We start from the raw sequence: 20,697 nt of genomic DNA, 5'->3' as shown, positions 1-20,697 counted from the left end.
AGAAAAGATCGGGTTTTGGCCTCCAAACGTTGCAAAAGACCAGGTTTGGCAGGGTCACCTTCCACTGCCCTGGTGAAATGCACTCACAGCATGACCCGGAACTTTGGGGGAATTTTATACAATTATTTAAAACCATTTGTGAAAAAGATTTGAGGCATAACTCACGTCAGCGTCCTACCTTTAAATAAGGAAACATACACCGGTGGCTAACAGTTGTGCAAAATATTAATTTGCGAAGATATTTTACATACTCGGTACACGTAAATGTAGAAATCGGTTAAAAAGAAAGAACAAAACAACGATCCAGCTGGTTCGTATGAATTTGTCACATTTTAGTAACACGATTTTTGCTGTCCCAGGGTGGAAATCCTCGCTCACGAGGGGAGCTGGGCGCCATCCCACTGAGCGTCCCCCCCCCTTTTCCCTGTCGGTGGGCAAAGACGACCCTGAAAAAAAAGACAAACCACGCCGAGATACAAAACCCGACGTAAACGAATAATTTATCGTCGAAAAAAACCCGGCGTGACAAAAGCGGAGAGACGGAGGCTTTGTACAAGAGGCTCTTTTAAAACAGATGGCGCGAAGGCTGAAGTCACGGCGGCTTCAGGATTCACACGCTTTTGGCTTCTTAATTCTTTTTGTCTGTTTTTGTACAAGGGTTTATAATACACGTTAAATCGTTCGGAATGCAAACTAGAACGGCACGCGGCTTCTGAGGAAAGACGAGAAAAAAATGACAAAAAAAAAAAAAAAAGGTCGACATTGTGCAATTCGCCGCCCCCGATTGCGGCGGCAGAAAGTCCCTGCATTTGCTGTGTTTCAAAAACGTGGATCTTAAGAAACACGTAAAAGAGGAAAAAGAAGGCAAAAGTCGGCAGACATCCAGCATCTCGTTTTGTGTCATTTTTTGTTTTTTTTTTTTTTGTTGTTTCTTTTTTTCTTTTTTTTTTTTTAAACAATGCGGATGGACAATGTCATGATTAAAAACGCTTTTTTGTTTTTTTTTTTTTGTGGGTTTTCTCTCGCTCTCTTAAATAAATACATCATATCTGAGGCTTGATCCGATAAATCCTGGCAGTCAACCAAGGCTCCGCGAGGCTCCTGGTGGCCCCCGGCGTTCAGAGTCCTCTCGTCGCCCTCACGGCGTTTCGAAGCCCGCCACGCGGTATCCCGTTTGGTTGGTTATCACGCTCCCGTTCTGCCCCTGCGGCGGCTGCACGCCGTAGTTGGCGCCCATCCACGCCGCCGAAGACTGCGTCTGACTGTCGGGGAGAAAAACGGTTTGTGAGGGAAATGTGTCGGTAACGAGGGAGGATGGGGGGACCCGAGCGGGGCCGTCCTGGGTCTGGACACACGTTCCTCGGCCCAAGTCTCCAAGTAACAAAGGATCGGAACGTCTTGGCTTCCCCCGGGGTGAAAAACTAGCACAAAACAGTATCAATGTCAATCAACTGGCACAAAACGGTACCAATTCAGGCTGGGGGATGGAGGGACTGAGAGCAGCCCTGTGGAGAAGGACTCGGGGGTACTGGTGGAAGAAAGGCTGGACATGAGCCGGCAATGTGCGCTCGCAGCCCAGGCCAACCGTGCCCTGGGCTGCATCCCCAGCAGCGCGGGCAGCAGGGCGAGGGAGGGGGTCCTGCCCCTCTGCTCCGCTCTGGGGAGACCCCCCTGCAGCACCGCCTCCAGCTCTGGAGCCCCCAGCACAGAAAGGACATGGAGCTGTTGGAGCGGGGCCAGAGGGGGCACAGAAATGCTCCGAGGGCTGGAGCAGCTCTGTAACAACGCCGGGCTGGGAGATTTGAGGTTGTTCAGCCTGGAGAAGAGAAGGCTGCGGGGAGACCTTACTGCGGCCTTCCTGTGCTTAAAGGGGGACTCTAGGAAGGATGGGGGCGACCTCTTTAGCCAGGCCTGTTGTGACAGGACAAGGGGTGATGGTTTTAAACTGAAGGAGGGGAGATTTAGACTGGATATAAGGAAAAATTTTTTACCATGAGGGTGGTGAAGTGCTGGAACGGGTTCCCCTGGGAGGTGGGAGATGCCCCATCCCTAGAGACATCCAAGGTCAGGCTGGATGAGGCTCTGAGCAACCCCATCTGGTTGGGGATGTCCCTGCTCACTGCAGGGGGGTTGGACTCGCTGGCCTCTAAAGGTCCCTTCCAACCCAAACCATTCCATGATTCTAAACCACCCCCCAAGTACTCACTTAAAGCCCTGCTGATTCCACGCTTGCCCATACATCCCATAGGCAGGGACCTGCCAGCCGTTGGGCACGTACTGGCCGATCTGGGCATTGCCGTACCACTGGCCCCACTGGCCGTACGCCGGCGGGTAGCCGATCTGGTTCTGCAAGGGCAAACAGCCGGGCGTTAAACGGTGCCTGAGAAAAGCGGCCATTTTACGTCAACTCGCGAGACACCCCCCCGCCTGGCGAGCCCCTCTCTGACTTATGGATTCTGCTCGCTAAAATGACACTGAAACTCCACACAGGCTTTCAGCCAGACACCCCTTTTGAGTTAATGGGTGTTTAATTACTAAAGCCCCCTGCTGGCATCTCAAATATCCACAGGGATCCAGGGAACGGGAGCACAGCAGCTCCGTTCATGCTGCATGACCAGAGAAGCTGCGCCGTGGCTTGGATCTCCAGAACCTTCCACCACACATTTGTACCCGAGTATTTTTATGTTTTAAAAGTATTTTTACGTGAGTAAACATTCCGAGGGAACAATTTAAAATCTCTGATTGTACTTCAGAGAAGTCACGCTCTGACGAAACAAGCCGTGCCAAGCCTCTAACTGGCAGGCGCATGCAGACTTTACGGCCACGTTAGCAAAGACTAACGAGCAACGACGCCGTCTGTAGCAGAGAAGCTCTGACCTGCTGGACCGGACTGATCATGTCCGGTGTCTCCTTGCCCCAGTAGCACTTCACTACGTGTCCTTCTATAGTTGTTCCATTGACGGAAACGATGGCATGCGCGGCGCTCTCGTGAGAGTTAAACCTGTCAAAATATGAGCCGTGCCGACATAAACAACTCACGCGGGGAGTAACACCGAGAAGGAGCGCCCAGAGAGTCCCCGCTCGCTCAGCACAGGTCTGGGTTCTGCTGGGACGCCAGCCCGACCACAGAAACTCCCTCCTGTCACTCCCGCAGCACGCGGCAATGAATTCTTCGTGCCCGTAATTCTTCCTAAGTTCATCAACACGTGAACCGCATGACAGCCTACCGTACAAAGGAGTAGCCTTTATCGGGGAAGACTCGAATTTCCATTATCTGCCCGAAGGGAGAAAAGGTCTGGCGCATCAGCTGTTCTGGATCAGGAAGAAACAGAGCATCAAAATGAGGCGACTGCTGCGTTACTCAGGGAGAATCAACGCGACGGGAGCTTGAAGCCACGATACCTGTCAGTCCTGACGTTACGCCTCCGCAGTACACGGTGCAGTTGCTCGGGCTGGACTGATTGACCACATCGTCGTAAGAGAGTTGTTTGGCGTTTGCTTAAAGAGATGTTACAGAGTTTTTCAGCGGCTCAGACACACGCGAGGTGGAAATTCTAATCCTGATTGGCACGAGTTGTTGAGCACAACCTATCAGGTAGGTCTGATATACTTAATTTAACATCTCTCCAACGGAAACGCTCTCTCTAACACAGCCCCGCTCTGTATCGCAACACAAAGCCCCAAAAGCGAGGGAGCAAAGTTAAAAAGCCAGAGTCATCCTGGCTAAGAGAGGAAGCACAATTCCAACCCGAGCATGCAGAAGCCAAAGGAATCCCCTTCCCATACTGCAGTTGCCGTAGCTATGGAAGCCGCTTTATTCAGGGGGTTTGACACCATCTGAGAGAGCCTTCACTTTCAGCGCCCACTTTCCCTCCTCCCACAGGCCCCAAGGCGTGCAGCTCGCCCTTCTCTCTTCCTCACAGGCGTGGCGGGAGGTTTGCAAAGGCACCAATAACTGAGAACCTACATTCGTATGTACTCTTTGGAGCTGGAGGTTTTCTCGTTGCCCAGTTTGTTCTGATTTGCCTTCCACCGAGCCACTGACCACCCATCTGCTGAATCGCATTCTCTGCGTCCTGCCCACGAGAGAGGGAGAGAAGAAAAACCCACCGTCGGCCCCTCTTCCTTTTGCCATAGAGCCAAACGAGCTGCATCACCACGCACACACCCTGCCCGACCACTGCAACGTGCCAAAAGGAATCCCAGCTTCAAAAGAAGTGGTTTTAGGTGGGATGAAGGACACTGCCGGGCCTCACTGAGCGCATCTAAGACCCCCTCGACGTACAACAGATGTGTTGTCACTCTCTGTCATTTCCGTACGTCGCCCGTTTGGATGTTGCTCACCACGTGCTTCAGAAATGCTACAGCAATAGTAGAGCGTCCAGCAAGCGGAGAGAAAAGCTTCCCCCTCAACAGGCAGGGAAACCAAAGCCAGAGAGGGATTGGGACCGATGGTGCTCCTCCATAGCGGCCGCTGAAAATCATCGTCCGCTTTTCAGGGGTGCTCAAGACCATGCAGCAGCTTACCCATTTATTGAAGAAGGAAACGAAGCCGTATCCTTTAGATTTCCCTGTCGCCATGTCCTTAACCACACGCGCGTCTCTAAAAAGCAGAAACAAGAGCCAGTTTAGTGCCTTCCAAAGGCGACCTTACTAAAACGACAACTTGAGTCACACGTACAGCTTATTTTCATGTTTCACCTTTACTAACGTCAACTGTTTATTGCACCAGCAACACAGTCAAAGCAAAAGGCTTCTTTTCTAAACAGAACTTTACTAATGCTTTGCCAGGTAGTAGCAAAATTAAACTTAATTGTGTAAACATGCAAATCAATAGCTTCTCTAACAAACGTATGTACTTTACGACAGTTGGCTCCCGCTTCAAAATGCTTTTACAGACTGTTAAGACACAAAGCATGGTCAAAGCAGCTATTCAAAAGAATCACTTATGGCACATAGCTGACTAACATTAGCTGAATGGCTCTCTTTAACCATGCAATTTTTAAACTCGCTATTTGCCAACACATTCTACCTACTCATTCAAAATATTAAATAGAAAAAATGAAAAAAAAAAGATAGGAATTAAAAGGCATACGTCGCCTGTTAACTGAATTCTTTAATTTTCTCAGGTCAATTCGTTACCCCCTTTTTGGACTGTGGGCAGCTGTAAATTTTGAGAGATTGACATTTTCAGAAATTATTGAAGAAAATAAAACACCGAAACATTCACGTCTTAAACTACATATTACACATCATTTAAACTGCATTTGTACAACAGCAATCATACAGGACTGATTGGAAACTACGAGATATTAAAAAAAAAGCAAAAAAAATTTATAAAAGTAAATAAGAAAACTACAACGTTTGTCCACTGTGAACTGTAGCTTGTAGTTAGCCATGGCAATTCTGTCCATTCTTCAGAGACACTCTGCAAAATAACCAGAGCCCTATTATTTGAGATTGAGTTAAAAAGAGAACCCAGCTACAAGAGCTAAACCCCACTTGTGGAACGCCATTCTACAGCGTTTCTCAGGCAATTTGCGTACAAGTTAGCCGAGGGTCGAGATGCTCTCGCGTACAGGCCACCCTCTCCTCCCCTCCTTTGCCCCCACACATACAGGCATCAAAAGAACAGAAATAACAACATAAAACCAGTCAGAAAGTCATGCAATGTAACTTACGACTGTATAAAATAAGAGGGTTCAGTGAAACTAGCGTTAACATGTGCACAACATTTAGCATTCCAAGACTGGCGAGGGAAGTCACAATGAAGAAAAGGTTCGTTACACCAGGTTTGGATTTTTTAAGCCTTACAGTAACTGCAGATGCTGCGTCAGGAGCCTAATTCTGGCACATCTTAGCCCACAGTGCTGACACCACTGCCGAAGGCCCGAGGAAAATACCTCTCCCAAAGCTACAGCGGAAGTGATACTTCTTTCCTCTTTGTGAGACCACCCCACCCCTTCTCCCTTTTTTCTGTCCCCCATTCCTGGGTTAGGTCAGAATTTGGGTCCTATGTTACAAATTGCCTGAGAAGAGCCACTTTGGTAAGCTTAGATCGATTTGCTCTAAAAAGCCTATGGAGGGAAGGGGGGAAAAACTCATCTCTACTTACCCTCAACTGAAAACTTTGAAAATAAAGACTTGAGAACAAGTGAAAACATGCGTACAGCAAGCATAAAAGGAAACCACAATGAAAGTGTGCTTTTACAGTGATTAAAAAACCCAGATGCAAAGAATTACCAAAATTTCTTATGCGCTAATCATGCAGTAGTTCAACCTCGGTGTCATTAAAAAAAAAAACAAAACTCAGTTTAGCACCAACGAAGACAATGTTAAAAAAAAAAAAAAAAGAAAATAAAATCAGGAAATATTCCATTAGCACCATATTTCCAGAAACGAGTCACTGATGAGGAACAGGTAAAGTCAAGTAACTTCATTTGACTTGAGAGATAGTAGCAATATTTTTCCAGGTTAAATTTAAACAAGTAGAAAATTTAGGTCCCTTTGGTTTTATTTAACCTTTTGGTTTTGGAACAAGAGTTCATCAGAGTCATTACAGGGACAAATCTTAATCTACCACTTTTGTAGGAGGAAAAGAACCGAGTTTCAATTCAGACAGTCAGCTGGAGCCAGGGCAAACCGCGAGTTTTCCACGTGTTAGCTCTACAGCTGTGCACCGCGTGCCCCAAAAGCAAGAGCATCGCTCCCCCTACCCCGCCACCATCAGCACGCAGCAACAGCTCTGCGTCCAGAAAGCTCTCCTAGGAAAGATGGGACAGTGGGCACGGCCCCAGAAATACGGACCGCTGTGGTTTTATACTCCCCCAGCTGACATTCGGAGATTACTTTTTGCTCAGGCTCAGGAGGGGTTTCGCTTTTTTGGGACGGTTGTTTGTTAAAGGTGACCGCCCATTGAACTGTCACCTCAGAAACCCAGCGCTGCCTCAGTGAGGGGAAACTCTCTCGCAGCGCCGTTGCAGTCCCACCAACACAGCCGGCTATTACTGCCTCCCTTTCGCACTCATTCCAGCAGTTCAGATCTACTTTAGAGTCCCTTGTCCCTTCCATCCAGACCACATTTGGCCAGAGGATAAATTGACTCTCCTTAGGAGTCCGACCCTCTGCATCTCCTAGATATGCAGTCAAGCGTTATAGTTGTCTGAAGCAAGTCACATTCCGATCACATGTGGTTTGTCTGTTTGTTTGTTTTTTTAAACTTATCAGAAGAGGAAATCAAGCTGGCATTAAAAGAGTAATACACTGGACTCTGAGGGGGAAAAAACCAAAAAAACAAAAAACAAACTTACTTCAATTAAATGCTTCACTACACAACACTCCAAAGCACTCTACGTTCTCTTACATCACCATCAAGAAACTTCAATGTCCAGTACAGACAACACTACAAGGAAAATTAATGGTTTACATTCGGAGGATAGAATGAACGAACCGCTCCTTACTCTGCTACACCCTGAATACCACAAACTGGCAGGTGGAGACCTGCGAGCACCATTCCCCGTTTGTAACACGTTGGCTCGTGACACCATCGCTCTGCACTGCTGGGATGAGCGCAACTCCTTGACCCGAGACGCCCTGTGGTTTTGGCCGAGCTCTTCGGGTCAAGGGCTTACGCTGACCCAGCGCCAAAGGCTTCGAGGCCACTCTAGCTGCAGCCTCTAGGTGCCCCAATGAGCCTTTTGCTAAAAAAGGTTCATTTTGTGGGAAATGGGAATTTAACTGCAAAAAAGAAAAAAAACAAACCAAAACAAAAATAAGACCATTGGCTACTGGTGGCTGGCACACCACGGCTAAAAAAAAAGAAAAATCCAAAGCCTCACAAGACATGAGCGTGCAAACGGACTCGGTCACAAACTGTACAGCGTGACGGCGATCTGATCGCTGAGAGGGCCAGTGAAATGCAAACCCCAGCGTTGCTTTGCCAAACGAGGCAAGGAGTGTAAAACCAAAGCAAGTTGGATGCAACTTTTCTAGGAAAGCAGAACAAACTACTATAAAGGAATCGGGTTACACATCCCTGCTTAATGCCTGGCCGTTCAGACTCAAGTCGCTGTACCAACAGATGACTGGATATTCCTGCACTGTGACAACTCTAATTTTTTACTTACTGAAACAAAAGGCTGCCTCCATTTAGGAGAGATAACTTTTACTTTATTTGCCCTAGGAAATACTTACGATATTCTTCCAAACGGCGCAAAAGCTGCTTTTATATCTTCAGTTGTAATTTCTGGACTGAGGTCTCCGACAAAGACATGGAAATGGTCTTTTTGGGAAAAAAGAGAAAAAAGGATCTCAACGTTTGAAGGCAACCCCCGAACACGCGTGCGCACGCACACAGGGCATAGCAACCTCGCACATCACGGCTTTCCAGCTGTTACTAAAAGCTACGTGAAGACTAAAGTTTGCTATGAAACAGAATTTCCTGCTCTTCGTAATACATCCTTTCGTTGGCAGCGCTACAGAGATTTTAAGGGTACTACAATGACATATGGCATTTATGGTTGGTATTTTACAAACTGCTTTGAAGACCAGTCAGCATTTACTGTATGAAGTCTTAAAACCGTTGACTTAATGTGCAAAGACTACAGGAGAATCCTTCTCTCCGTGTGCTAGTGTTACAGCTTCGACAGGGCAGGAGATCACCACATATTCAGTGTCTGATCCACTGCAACATCTAGCAGATTCAAGAAACGCAGGATAACACTCATTCTAGAGCAGGATATATTTCGAATCTAGCCACGACATCTGGTTTAACACCATCGGTGGCGAAGAACAAATCAAAATAATACCCTGCATTGTAACAGTTGGCTGTTAAAGCATTTGAGTTCTCAAATGCCAACAGCTTTGGTTGCCCAGCCAGATCACCACGTGAATTCACGTGAATTCAAAGTGTGTGAACCCATGTGCAAGTGTACTAAGACTGAAGGCAAGAGAATGGAAAGAGTAATCCCTTCAACTTAAACCAGAGACATAAAAACACTCACCAAAGAGAAACAAAAGTCCTGTATCTAAGGAGTTTTCCACCACAGTCAACCAAGATGCCGTGTACCATCCTAGCGATACGCGGACTTATCTGAACCACAGCAGGTACGAAACTCTCGAGTCCACTCGGACGCTGAGGTAGTTTAGCCCCACTGGCCTACAGAAATTTGAAGCCTGTCGAGAACAGCAGCAATCTGTAGCCTTGCCACGAGCGGGGAGTGATGGAGGCCAGACTTGGAAACAGTCTGGATTCTCCCAAGGGATCTGTCTGAAGCAGCACATACTGCCACCTCACAGGGAGCCAACTACTCTGCCTCCAGAGCAGGGGACAAGGGGGTTCTGGATTTTTTTTTAATAACTGCACTCAGGACAAAACACTGGATATTAGCGCCAGACCTAACAAGTGGACACTAGATCGCTTTCTGATGCTACGGGGAAATGAAAGGGAAGTCTTTCCATAATAAATAAATTCAATAAAACAAAACCCCGTACATAGCTTCAGGTGGTTAGTGAACGCCCTTGAGAGATTTCATTTTATGTTTAAGAAGATACAATTACCTTGTGAACGCTGTGTGTTGACAACGGTACTACCTGATGACAAAGATTAGATTTGTTCTTAAATTTATTAACACAAACACATTGAATAATATCTTAGGAAAATGATCAAAACATTACTGCATATAATTGCTTACTGTTTATCTTTAAAAACTACTTGTACAAATCAAGCACGTACTCAAAGCGTAAGGGACACTTACTGCTGGTATCTTTCTTCTGGCTGCTGGGGGTCGTCGCCCAGTTCACTTTGACCTCCTGCAAACGTTAGTTGCTCACGTTAGATCAAGCAAATCCCAACTAAGCTCAGATACCTCCAGCATTTAATGCTGAGATAGAGGCACAAGACGTGGAAGTCTGGGGTGAAAGCTCAAGTTTAAGGCATATTTCTCAGGAGAGCGTTCATTCTGAACTGTGTTGCCCTGGTTAAGGGCGAAGACGGCAAACAGACCTGGTCTGGGAGTTTGGTTTGGTTCGGTGGGCTTTTTTTGCAGGTGTGGGGAGAGGGAGACCTTATCCCGGTAAGGTCAGAGGAGTTAAAATACTCCTTAGGCCCACCCTCTCTGAGCCCTCCCCAGTTCTACAGCCCCACCTCCCTCTACGTTCTTCCTACAACAACCAAAACAGCTCTTCTGGTTAGTTGTGTCACGTTAAGACCTCCGTCCACACCGAGCATCTAACATTTGCAGTGTATCCACTGTCTCAAGTGATATTTCACCCACAGATATTTCACCCGCACCATCTGAGACAGCCTGTTTTTCAACTCCAACTCACCCTGTAGACCTGACAGCTTACCTTACCCATTATCTTCCGCCCATTCATAGCAGCCAGTGCTGCAGCCGCATGCCGGTGCTCATAGAACTCCACAAAACAGTACGGATCGTTTCCAGCTGTCTGAGAAAAGAAGCAAACACAGGATTACCAATAAGCTCTTCAACCTGTACCCTCATTATTATACTCAGCTCTATTCGTTACATCTAAACATCTCAAAATGGATAGGCTTTTTTACTCTACACTGAGACCACAGTCAATGCCCTAACAATGCTCCAGGAAGTTTCAGTTCCACTTCAGAAAGGTAGAAGTATGGCAAGGAAGAACCTCTCTCATCTACGACACCCACACATGTTAACCTGTTCACTCCCGCTTGCAATATCCACCCATCCTTAAATTTAATGTCAGACATAAGGCAGAAATGAGGCCAAAACTACACAAAGGTGATCTCCAGCCTTACGACATCTCTTTAACGTGGTCATGCCGTATTTCCAGTGGAATTCTGAAACATGCAAGTACAGCCCAAAGCCGTTAGCTACAAGAAACGTGATGATCATTAGGTGAAGGCTCTTACATCCATTATCATTTTGCAGTTTTTGCATGGTCCGATCTGGCTGAACAGCTGGAGGATTAGAGCTTCGGTCACATCTCTTGACAGGTTCCCCACATACCTACAGGATCAAACAAAAGTCAGAAAGCCATCCTGACATTCCAGTCTGTTCATCAGTAACTGAGCAAGCGTGGCCCAAAGGTGTTCCCCCAACACCCAACCTGCCAGGTGAGGCCGTTGAAACAAAACGTGCGGCAGGGCTACAACCTGACTTGCGGAGCAACGGGGCAGAAATTGTTCGGTGACAGCGGGCAGTGACAGCGCTGATCCACAGTCCCACCAAAGGTCTGCGTTTCTAAAATCTCACCCTGGTTCAAAGCCGAACAGAAAGCCAGATACGGACAACTCAACTGATCCATACCAAGTGGATTTCCATGCAAAGAAACGGCAGTTGTGGTAACTATACGAGTCATCATTCACCAAGCACCACTTCCCTAGCTGCCCTAGGAGCTCAGTCTGGTGTTTAGCAAGCACATTACACAATGTTTAGTAAGTTCCTTTTAAAAAAGGACTCATCATCTGAAAGCATTAGATCTGCCTCAAACAACCAGGGGCAAATGTGCTCAAGTGTGGGCGTTCCCCCATCCTCCTCCACCAGAAAGAATCAGCCTCTTCCAGTACAAACAGAACCCAAAGCCCTGCTCCAGTCTGGGATTTTGGCGTTCTCAGCGACGAAGGCTGTTCTTGATCCACAGGTGGGTTTTGTTGTTGTCGAGCCCAAGTCAGGAGATTTTTAAAAAAAGCACACAGAGAAACCTCAGCTCCAAAGGTGTGGCAGCACCTTTCCGCAAAGGAACGTTATGTGGTGAACCGCGGCCTCTGCAACAAGAACCGCAGCCAAATCGCGCTGCTGAAACCACGTCAATAAATCAGCAATCCTCCCCACCTTGGTGCAAGAGTTGCAAAGATGTTGTAAGAAAACAAGGCAGCAAAACCACTGACTTCTTGCGCTCCTTCTGTTGACACAAGGCTGCGAACAGCCTTCCTGAAGAGATGGATGCGCTCCAATATTTGCTCTAGTGGGAGAGAATAAGGGAACAAGACACATGGCCTCTGTTTTCCTGTCAGAAATGACCCAGCAAGCCATGTATTAATACTATTAACAACAACTATTTTAGGTAGGACTCAGAATTGTACTCCTTTTTAAAATCAACATGTGCTTCGCCAGGACCAGATTGTCACAGGCATCCTCTTGCTCAACAAAGCGAGTAATTCCTGCACTTCTGATGCTATTTCCTTAAACAGAGGAGGATTTAGCACATTTCCATTCAGACAATTAACTTTGTGCTCAATAACACCAGGACATTCTACCCCACATCAAGTTCCACTGAGTCGTAACTAGCAAGACTTCTTTGTCTCTCCCCTTTCATTTTTTTTTAAATATTATCGCCACTTGGATAATGAATAAGCCAAGGCACTAAAGTGATGAGGTTCTCACGTCACCTTCTAGGTCTAAGTTTGTTAACGGTTTATTTGTAACTGAAAGTTTCCTAGACACGGCGTCCACACCCTGACCTTTGCACTCGCACTGGATTTTCACCCTGATAATCAGACAGGCACTTCCTGAAGCACTCCCTACCTTAACACTGGATTTAGGTGGAAAAATCCTGATTTAGGAAAGCAACCTCCAACAACCCCATGAATCTCTGCAAGGTCAGACCTTTCAAAATGCATCCTCAAAGGATCAATTGCAGCAACACATATGTGCACATACACAGGGAGAGGGGGTACATGTAACTGCGCACGAGGTGTTGACCTACCTGCTTCCGCACAGAGGTAAAAACAAACCTCGGCTCCTCGTGCAGAGACACGGTCAAGACATCCCTGAATGGCCACACAGGCAGTAATAACACGCAGAACAAGAACGTTCTACAAAACGCTAAAAAAGGAAGGGGGAATCGTAAAGCACATCGGTTGCTCAGAAAAACAGCTGAACGTTGGAGAAATTCAGCAGTGTTTTTCTCATGTTATTTGTCAGCGTAACCTCATCATAGCTGCATACATCTGCTGCCTGCTCTCTGCAGCCAGCCAGTCTGGAGAGGTTCCTCCGCTCTGCTAGTTGACAAACTACAAGAGAGTCCTGCAATACTATCAACAGGGCCAAGACTGATGGGAAAAACACGATGCTGTAACCCCCCCAAGCAACAATCCCAGTGTTATTTTCTCTGCTGTACTCTCCAGTGCTACACTCGAGCTGTTTGACCATCCTAACCTCTCCACAGCGTTTTGCTGCAGCTCTGTTTCCGTGTAGCTGGCACACGGGCAGGGTCCAGCACTCCTGGACCTCGTCCCGGCCCACTTATACAAGAAATAACCGAGTGCCGAGGTGACCCTGCCAGGTAGGGCCAGCTCAGGTGGGAGATCTCCCCTGCGTGACAGCTCTGTCTCCTCCTGCACCTTTCCCATCCCTCTCTTTCCTGCTAACTGGATTCTCTTTAATGAGTCGGTTGATGTTTCTTTGTGGATGAAGGACTATAATATACAAGGCAAACTCTGCAGACAACTCCATTTATTCACTGCATGTTCATCAGCATATGGCTTCTTGAAAAATAACACCAAACTGTTGAGTGTTAGCCCTTCTGCATCTTTTTAGATGCACAAAATAAATCAGAAGTACACATATTCCAAAAGCATCTATGTACTTAAATGAAAAATACAAACAAGAGGTCTTTGTAAAGTTCGAAACCACTGTCTGCTCTTCAAATTTATAATGTCTGCTGTTGAAGAGTGGCTTTCAAGGAAGGTCACTGGCCACGTGAAAATGAGCTACCTATCCAGGAAATAATTTACATAAGTAATACAGCTCCTAACGTGCTTCGAAACACCGAGGCTCTAACACACCCCCTTCAAAGAAAGAGGTTACATGGAAATGGCAAACACAATAAGTTACTTCCAACAACGTCTGGAATCTGTTCCAGAAAAACTTAAATGTGTGAAGGGAACTAAAGAAAAAGGCACACAGGTTGCAGACCACTTTGGTGGCCCCTCACAATGCAGCAAGGCAACGCACCTGAGGGAGCCCCGTAACCCACATCCGGATGGGGTTTCTGTAGCACTGCCTACAGAAAATCTCGCGCAAGCAAATATTTAACACACGCTTCAGACCCAAGCTGGAAAGAGATTACTTTTAGCTGCTCTTTCTTCCTTCAAGCTGCTCATTCTAAACCCAATCTGTGAAATTCAGCTCGTGACAATCCTCCGCATCATTTGAGAAAGTCACTCGGAGGGAGAGATTCAGAGAAATACCGTTAACTGTAGGTTGCTCAATAGTTGGTTCTGCAGGTCAGAAACTCAGCCGTGTTTGTGCAATGAGCTGCACACGTGCTCAAGGACAGGTAATTTATTCCCTTGAGCACACCCCGTGTGCTGTCGAGACCACGAAACTGCAGACAAGGATTTCATTGGGGCAGGGAGGGGGGTAACAGTTTTCTAAGTAAACACGTAAACATGCCAACAGGTCTGACCCGTGTTTGCAGATGCCAAGAATAGTTCCAAAAACGCACGCTCTGGGAAGACAACAGGATCGTATACACAGGGAGGCAGACAGAATGTTTACTGCTCGGGAAAGCCTGGACCAGAGGATCTGGCATAAGTCACGTAAGAGTTTTGTTTTCCTGCAGTCACTCAGCCAAGTCATATATCAACCCTTGGGGTAGGTGCAGCCATCCTCCAAGGGCAAAACTTTCCCCTTGCCTTGGGAAGACTCCCTCCCTGTCCTGTCCTTCTTCCCCTCCTGAACTGAAACAGAGATCAAAACTTAGGCAGAGGTGGAAAAGAAAGACTGGAGCCTGTCATTTCCCTGATCCAAAGGAGAGAAAACACTCCAGATAACGCCTGCCAGAGAAAAGGACAAGAGGTGCACAGAAGCTCTCCCGTGCCTTTTAAACACAGCCAGCTCTAGTTGCCACAGCCGACCCAAAGTCCAAAAGCCTCTTGACAGCGGCGAGCGTCAGCTGCCTAACGCCGCCGGAGAGGTTGCTTGTAATTAAGGAACCCCATTTATGATTTTAAGAAGGCGAGGAGCTGCCCTACAGCTACCATTAGTTCTTCGGGAAATAACAGGCTGGCGGCGTGCTTTGAACACTTGGACGAGCGCCGATTTCACGGGCGCCCCCCGTTTATTTCCATCGAGATGTTGAACATCGTAACGGGGCTCCGGCTTTTAGGCCAGGGTAACCCCAACCCTCCCGCCCCCGGCGAGCTGAGGGTGCTAACTCAACCCAGAGATGGTAAAGTTCAGCCAGATGCTCACCACAACGTACATGGAGCGAGTGCCGGGGGGGTGGGGGGGATCGGGGGATGTACATCTCCCCAGCCCCCCTCTCTCCAGATGCGGAGGGGCCCGGCAGAAAGCCCCGGGCTGGGGAGGAGAGGAAAACCCGTGAACTCCACTGGAAACAACGCAAAGGGCGGGAATAGCGGGGACCGGGCGGAGGGGATGGCCCCGGCCCAGTCTTCCCACGGCTCCACCGGCCCGCCGTGAGGGGAGCCGGGGGCCCTGTGGCGGGCTGGGGCCGCCACCCCCCCCGGCACTGGGGCGGCTGAAGGGCCGGGAGAGCCGCCACTGCCCTTCGCGGAGCCCCGATCGCACCGCCCAGACCTGAGGGAACCCCGTGCGTGAGGGGATCCCGGGCTGCCCCTCCCCGCGGAGCCGGGAACAATAGGCGGTCTCGCCCCCTCCTCACTCACAGGGTCTTGGGCGTTTCATCCTCCATGGCGCCGCCGACCGCCGCCGCCGCCGCCCCCGCCCGCCCCGGCTCTTCGCGCCGAGCCGGCCCCGTCAGCCCTGAGCAGCCCGAGAGCCGCCGGCCCCGCCGAGCCCGAGCGGCGGACAATAACCCCAATGGTCCTCGCAAGATGGCGGGTGGCGGGCGAAGGGGCCCGGCCGGCCGAGAGGGGGCGGTAACACGCATGCGCCCCGAGGAGGAAACGAGCCGCCTTCCCGCCCCCGCGCATGCGCCGCGCCCCGACCACCGGTAAACCGGGATCGGTGGGGCTTTCCCCGGTGGTACCGGGGGACGGGCCCGGCCTCTCCTCACTCCCGCGAGGCGGGAAAATAAAAATTAAAGGAATTAAGGACGTGGTGGTGGGGGAAAAACGTACATGCGCCGCCCGGGAATCGAACCCGGGTCGCAAGAATGGGAATCTTGCATGATACCACTACACCAGCGGCGCGGCTGATACGGTCGTCGCCTCCCGCCCCCATGGTCCTGCCGCCACGGCCGCCGCGGCGGGAACCAGGTGACGGGGCGGCCCCGCCCGCCGAGCCCAGCGCCATGCCGGCCCTCAGCCTCCTCTTCCTCCTCCTCGCCGCTCTCTGCCCGCCCGTCCCGGGCCGCGGGCCGCAGCGCGATGCCCCCGGCAAGATCGGTACGGCGGGGAGCGGGGGGTGTGGGGCGGGGGTGGGGTGCGCGCTGCGGGGACAGCGCTGAGCGCCGGCGCCGGTTCTTCCAGCCGTGGTCGGCGGCGGGATCGGGGGAGCGGCCGCCGCCTACTTCTTGCGGCAGAAGTTCGGGAGGAGCGTGAGGCTGGAGGTGCTGGAGAAGGAGGCGGTGGGCGGGCGGCTGGCCACGCTGGAGGTGGAGGGGGCCGGCTACGAGGCGGGGGGGTCCGTCCTCCACCCCCTCAACCTGCACATGAAGCACTTCGTCAAGGAGCTGGGTGAGTGGGGAACACCCCTCCCCCGGCATCCCCCCGCCCCAAAATCACACACACCTCCCCCACGGCAAGCCCCTGCCCCAGAATCATGCCGCCCCCCCCCCGGCATTCCCACTCCCCAAATCACACCCCATTCCTCCCCTCCACCCCGTGGCATCCCCCCGCCCCACCATGCCCCCACCTCAAAATCACATACACGCGCCACCGGCATCCCCCATCCCAAAAATCACACACACACCCTGCAAGGGATGCTCCAGGTCCAGCTCTCCCACTCTGCTGGGGGGACATCCCCATAAAGAACAAGCCATTGCTGCCCCCCGCAAATCTCACCCCAGTAGTCCTCCCACCCACCCCCAAATCCCACCCCAATACCCTCCCATATCCTTGCCTAATCCCCCCACTACAGAACCCCAGCCCCCTTGGGAAAAGGAGACCCGCATCCCAGTGAAAATAGGGGAGCCCCTCCACCACAGGTCATGCAGTCGTCCCATCATAAAGCTCCAAAAGTCACCATAAATAACTACCTGGCTCCTGGTCAAGAACTAATTAGGCTTTCCACAACCTGGTGATCCAATCTTTAATGGCTCGCCTTGATCAACACGAAGCTAGGTTGTCTCAGGAAGTTAAAATCGAGGCATAATATAGTTTAGCTCAACACAAGTTCTACCTTTCATTAAATTATCTTTTTTCCACCTCTTTCCTCGAGGCCTCTCGGTTGCCCCAGCACGCAGCAGCCTCTCAGGCATTTATAACGGGGAGGAGTTTGTGTTCGAGGAGAGCAGCTGGTACGTTGTCAACCTTCTCAAGCTCCTCTGGCACTACGGGCTCAACCCCCTGCGAATGTACATGTGGGTGGAGGACATCCTGGACAAGTTCATGCGGTACGTCGGGGCCCTGCTAGGGAAAAGGTGGGAAAGCAGCTGCAGAAAAAGGTGCGAAACCCGCTGCCGAGTTGTAAAAAAATTGTTGAAATCATCCCATCACCATTGAGAAGGGAGTCTCCGGTTGCCCCCTCTAACTTGCCCATCATTTTCGGAAGGAAAAAGCTGGGGATGTCATCGCCAAACAGGCACAGCAAAATCAAGCGGCTGCGGTGGAAATGGGTGTTAGGTGGGCACTGTCCCATTGCTCTGGCACCTGGGCACTAAAGGGAATTAAATTCATAACTATGCACAAAGCACTTTTGTTGGGAAAGATGAGTAAATGAATAACAAAGGTCCAGGTCTACTTAGGCACATACCACTTAGGCTAGGGCTTGGCTGGAAAGACAAGCTCTGCTGCTCCAGTGAAGGGCTGTGAGGCTCTCGGGAGCTGCGCCATGAGATCCTCCACGGCTTCCGAGGGCAGCAAAGGTAATTAACAGTGGCTGAATACCTATTTCTTGTCTCTGGTTAAAGGATCTATCGCTACCAGACGCACGATTACGCCTTCAGCAGCAACGAGCGCCTGCTTCACGCCCTCGGAGGGAACGACTTCACTCGCATGCTGAACCAAACCATCGACGAAGCCATGCAGAAAGCCAGCTTCTCCCATAAGTTCATAAATGAGGTGGTTTGTCCAGCCATGAGGGTCAATTACGGGCAAGGTATCAACATCAATGGTTTTGTAGGTGAGTGTTTTGTGGGCTAACCTCCCAACATGTCTTATCCCGGGCACCTCGTGCTCTTCACAGGTGTTGGGATTCCTGCTCCCTGGGCTGGTACTGTGGAGCAGCACCTCCAACAAATTGCTGGCTAATGCGACCTGATTAGCCCTGGCCTTCAAGAATACTCTGTGTCCCAACGGGATGGTTCTTTACGCCGCTAATTTTCCACTTCATTTCAAACACTCCCCTACAGAATGACGCCAAACAAGCCACTCTAATGACCGTGATTTCCTTGTAGGTGCTGTTTCTCTGGCTGGGGCAGAATCAGACCTTTGGTCAGTAAAAGGGGGGAACAAACTTGTCTGCACTGGCCTGATCTACGCCTCCAAAGCTGAAGTCATTCCTGGTACTGTTTTGTCTATAGAGCCAAAAATCAGACCCAGACCCACGGGTGAGTTGGGTTTGCTTTCCCTTTGGTGGGGAGGGGAATGCTCTGGCAGCTGGAGACCAGCGCTGGCCTCTGTCACCGCTCAGCTCCAGCTCTTGGCAGACCCAAGCAACAGCTGGGGCCTCCCTTCATCTTTTTTAAGATGAAAACTGGGCTCTGCTTGAAGCCCCAGCTCAAAGCGCTCCCGCAGCTAAGCTGGTACTAGTTTGTAAAGCTACTTCAGCTTGCAACAAGGCATAATTAGCCTAAATGGGATGGCATTTTAAAAGCCTGACGTTTGTCAGAGGGACAAATGGGATTCCCTCCAGCTGCAGAGCAGGATAACTGAGCTCTTCTCCCCAGGGGACGCGGTGAAGCTCTACCAGGTCACTTACAACACTACATCGGGACTAACGGCAGATACGTACGACATCGTTGTCATCGCTGCTCCGCTGAGCCGCAAAATGGCCAACATCGCCTTCAAGAACTTTGACCCTCCCGTCCCAGAGTTCCCAAATGCTTACCACCAGACTGTCACGACATTAGTGCACGGACGACTAAACACCTCCTTCTTTGGCTACCGGGACCCATCCGCCTTTCATTTCAGTGCCATCTTCACTATGGAGAATCCCAAACTGTTCATCAACAGCCTGGGGGTGGTGTCTCCCGTGGAAGACACAGGCAGCGAAGGAAAGCTGCCCTTGCAATCGGCCGTCTGGAAGGTGTTTTCGAAGGAGGTGCTCACCAAAGAGCAGCTTAACTTGCTTTTCTCCTCCTACGACTCCATCAAAGTGAAGAAGTGGTTGGCGTACCCCCACTACAGCCCCCCGGAAAAATGCCCTCCCATCATCCTCCACGACAGAATCTACTACCTGAATGGCATCGAGCGAGCTGCGAGCGCCATGGAGATGAGCGCCATCGCAGCCAAAAACGCCGCCCTGCTCGCTTACCACCGGTGGTACGGGAACAGCGACAGGATTGACCAGGAAGATTTGTACGAGAAGCTGAAAACGGAGCTCTGAGCCCTGCGGAGCCAACGGCCGGGCGCTCGTGGGAGCATCTGCACTACATCCACCAGAGATACAGATCATGTACAGCCAGCGGTTAGCTGCAAGGAAAGCTCACAACCGAGGAACTCCTTGCTTAGTCCCTAAGAGGAGACATCCAGCTGACTCAAGACAGACTAGAACAGTAGTGAAAAGGCAGAGGAAGCCTTTCCAGGGGAGCTGGCCCTTTCTCAACCTCCTTGATCTATCTCTATGAGAGATGAAAGGCGACCTTTTAAATGCCGTATTGACCCCAAAAGTGCCCATCACGATAAAGAGTCTGCCAAACTCAGGATCTGCATCGCTGTGATTAACCTGTGCACGTCGCTTTCCCTGTCTGGATGCATTTCAGGCAGGGAAAAGAGAAAAAAAAAAACCAAAAAACTTCTCGACTGTAAATCTCTCTGCCTCAATTATTTTCTGAAGGGTATATCAAGGCGTTACTCCTTGGGGTGGGACTAGTGCAGTGGAAACCGGGGCTGCGTTCTTAGTTTGCTTCCAGAACAAGTACTGTAGCTTTTGGGTGCGGGGAATTGGGCTGCTGCTTGTTAAGGGAGTTGCCAAAATGGGTGGTAAGCAAGCAAAACCACTAGTTTCCTTTTGTCAAAGTTTGAAAGCGTTACTAATTTAGATGACCTGACCCTACAGCAGGGCGCTGCTAGGTTTGAGTAGGTAAAAACCCTTTTCATGAGAATATCATGTCCCTTGACCGGATCTAACATTGCTGCGGTACCTCAACCCCGTCTCGATATTGCCCTTACCAATAAAATAAATGCACTGTTTGGAAGGTAGGCTGGCCTCGCGGTCGGCTCCGGGGCTCTACCATCCCGCTGATCGCCCAGCCGCACCCTCACTGTGCCGCGGTGGACACAGGAGCAATAAAAGCTTATTAAAAAAAAACCCCAGATGTTACCATATATTGTCCCGGCTGAACAGGCTTGCCGCTGCGGCGCGTGCCCAGCGCCAGCTCAGGGAACGCTGGAAAGCAAGCTCGCGATTTGTATTCGTGGTGTCCGGTGGCGGTGCTGTAGCGATCATTCGGGGTAGC

The 20,697-nt window shown here is 50.0% G+C and overlaps 2 protein-coding genes and 1 non-coding gene across 6 annotated transcripts; 1 reads left to right on the top strand and 2 right to left on the bottom strand.

The window, feature by feature from the left end:
- Positions 1-161: 161 nt before the first annotated feature.
- Positions 162-15,840, bottom strand: TIA1 (TIA1 cytotoxic granule associated RNA binding protein). 4 transcript variants are annotated; one of them, XR_012664213.1, is made up of 14 exons: positions 15,623-15,840; positions 10,898-10,994; positions 10,348-10,446; positions 9,756-9,810; positions 9,559-9,591; positions 8,194-8,281; positions 5,096-5,428; positions 4,528-4,603; positions 3,968-4,076; positions 3,403-3,498; positions 3,228-3,312; positions 2,878-3,001; positions 2,207-2,346; positions 162-1,262 (listed from the first exon to the last, which is right to left on the bottom strand). XR_012664213.1 is itself a non-coding variant. In XM_075117386.1 (13 exons), the coding sequence occupies exons 1-13, from the start codon at positions 15,646-15,648 to the stop codon at positions 1,139-1,141; spliced, it is 1,152 nt and encodes a 383-aa protein (XP_074973487.1). In that variant the 5' UTR covers positions 15,649-15,829; the 3' UTR covers positions 162-1,138. The 4 variants fall into 4 exon arrangements, 3 of the variants coding, with proteins under 3 accessions (XP_074973487.1, XP_074973488.1, XP_074973489.1); XM_075117386.1 differs by lacking the exon at positions 5,096-5,428 and having other exon boundaries at positions 15,623-15,829; XM_075117387.1 differs by lacking the exons at positions 5,096-5,428; positions 9,559-9,591 and having other exon boundaries at positions 15,623-15,828.
- A 65-nt stretch (positions 15,841-15,905) lies between these two features.
- On the top strand, positions 15,906-20,079 carry PCYOX1 (prenylcysteine oxidase 1). Its single transcript, XM_075117384.1, has 6 exons — positions 15,906-16,303; positions 16,388-16,594; positions 17,298-17,472; positions 17,989-18,200; positions 18,475-18,627; positions 18,967-20,079. Exons 1-6 carry the CDS (start codon positions 16,072-16,074, stop codon positions 19,623-19,625), a joined length of 1,638 nt encoding a protein of 545 aa, XP_074973485.1. The 5' UTR covers positions 15,906-16,071; the 3' UTR covers positions 19,626-20,079.
- On the bottom strand, positions 16,038-16,108 carry TRNAG-CCC (transfer RNA glycine (anticodon CCC)). Its single transcript has one exon. It is a non-coding gene; the product is annotated as a tRNA-Gly (tRNA).
- Positions 20,080-20,697: the final 618 nt, after the last annotated feature.

Source organism: Phalacrocorax aristotelis, chromosome 24 (genome assembly GCF_949628215.1).
Source record: "Phalacrocorax aristotelis chromosome 24, bGulAri2.1, whole genome shotgun sequence".
Taxonomy (NCBI): domain Eukaryota; kingdom Metazoa; phylum Chordata; class Aves; order Suliformes; family Phalacrocoracidae; genus Phalacrocorax; species Phalacrocorax aristotelis.
Note: the sequence above shows the minus strand (reverse complement) of the source record. Positions and strands in the feature narration are given on the sequence as shown.

Excerpts from the sequence above, each read along its gene's own strand:
- TIA1 (XM_075117386.1), bottom strand. The coding sequence starts at position 15,648 with ATGGAGGATGAAACGCCCAAGACCCT. Across the intron at positions 10,447-10,897 it reads ACTGCAAAATGATAATGGAT|ACAGCTGGAAACGATCCGTA; the intron begins GTAAGAGCCTTC and ends TTCTTTTCTCAG. Across the intron at positions 1,263-2,206 it reads TGGAATCAGCAGGGCTTTAA|TCAGACGCAGTCTTCGGCGG; the intron begins GTGAGTACTTGG and ends TCTCCCCGACAG.
- PCYOX1 (XM_075117384.1), top strand. The coding sequence starts at position 16,072 with ATGGGAATCTTGCATGATACCACTACACCAGCGGCGCGGCTGATACGG. Across the intron at positions 16,595-17,297 it reads GCACTTCGTCAAGGAGCTGG|GCCTCTCGGTTGCCCCAGCA; the intron begins GTGAGTGGGGAA and ends TCTTTCCTCGAG. Across the intron at positions 18,201-18,474 it reads CAACATCAATGGTTTTGTAG|GTGCTGTTTCTCTGGCTGGG; the intron begins GTGAGTGTTTTG and ends ATTTCCTTGTAG.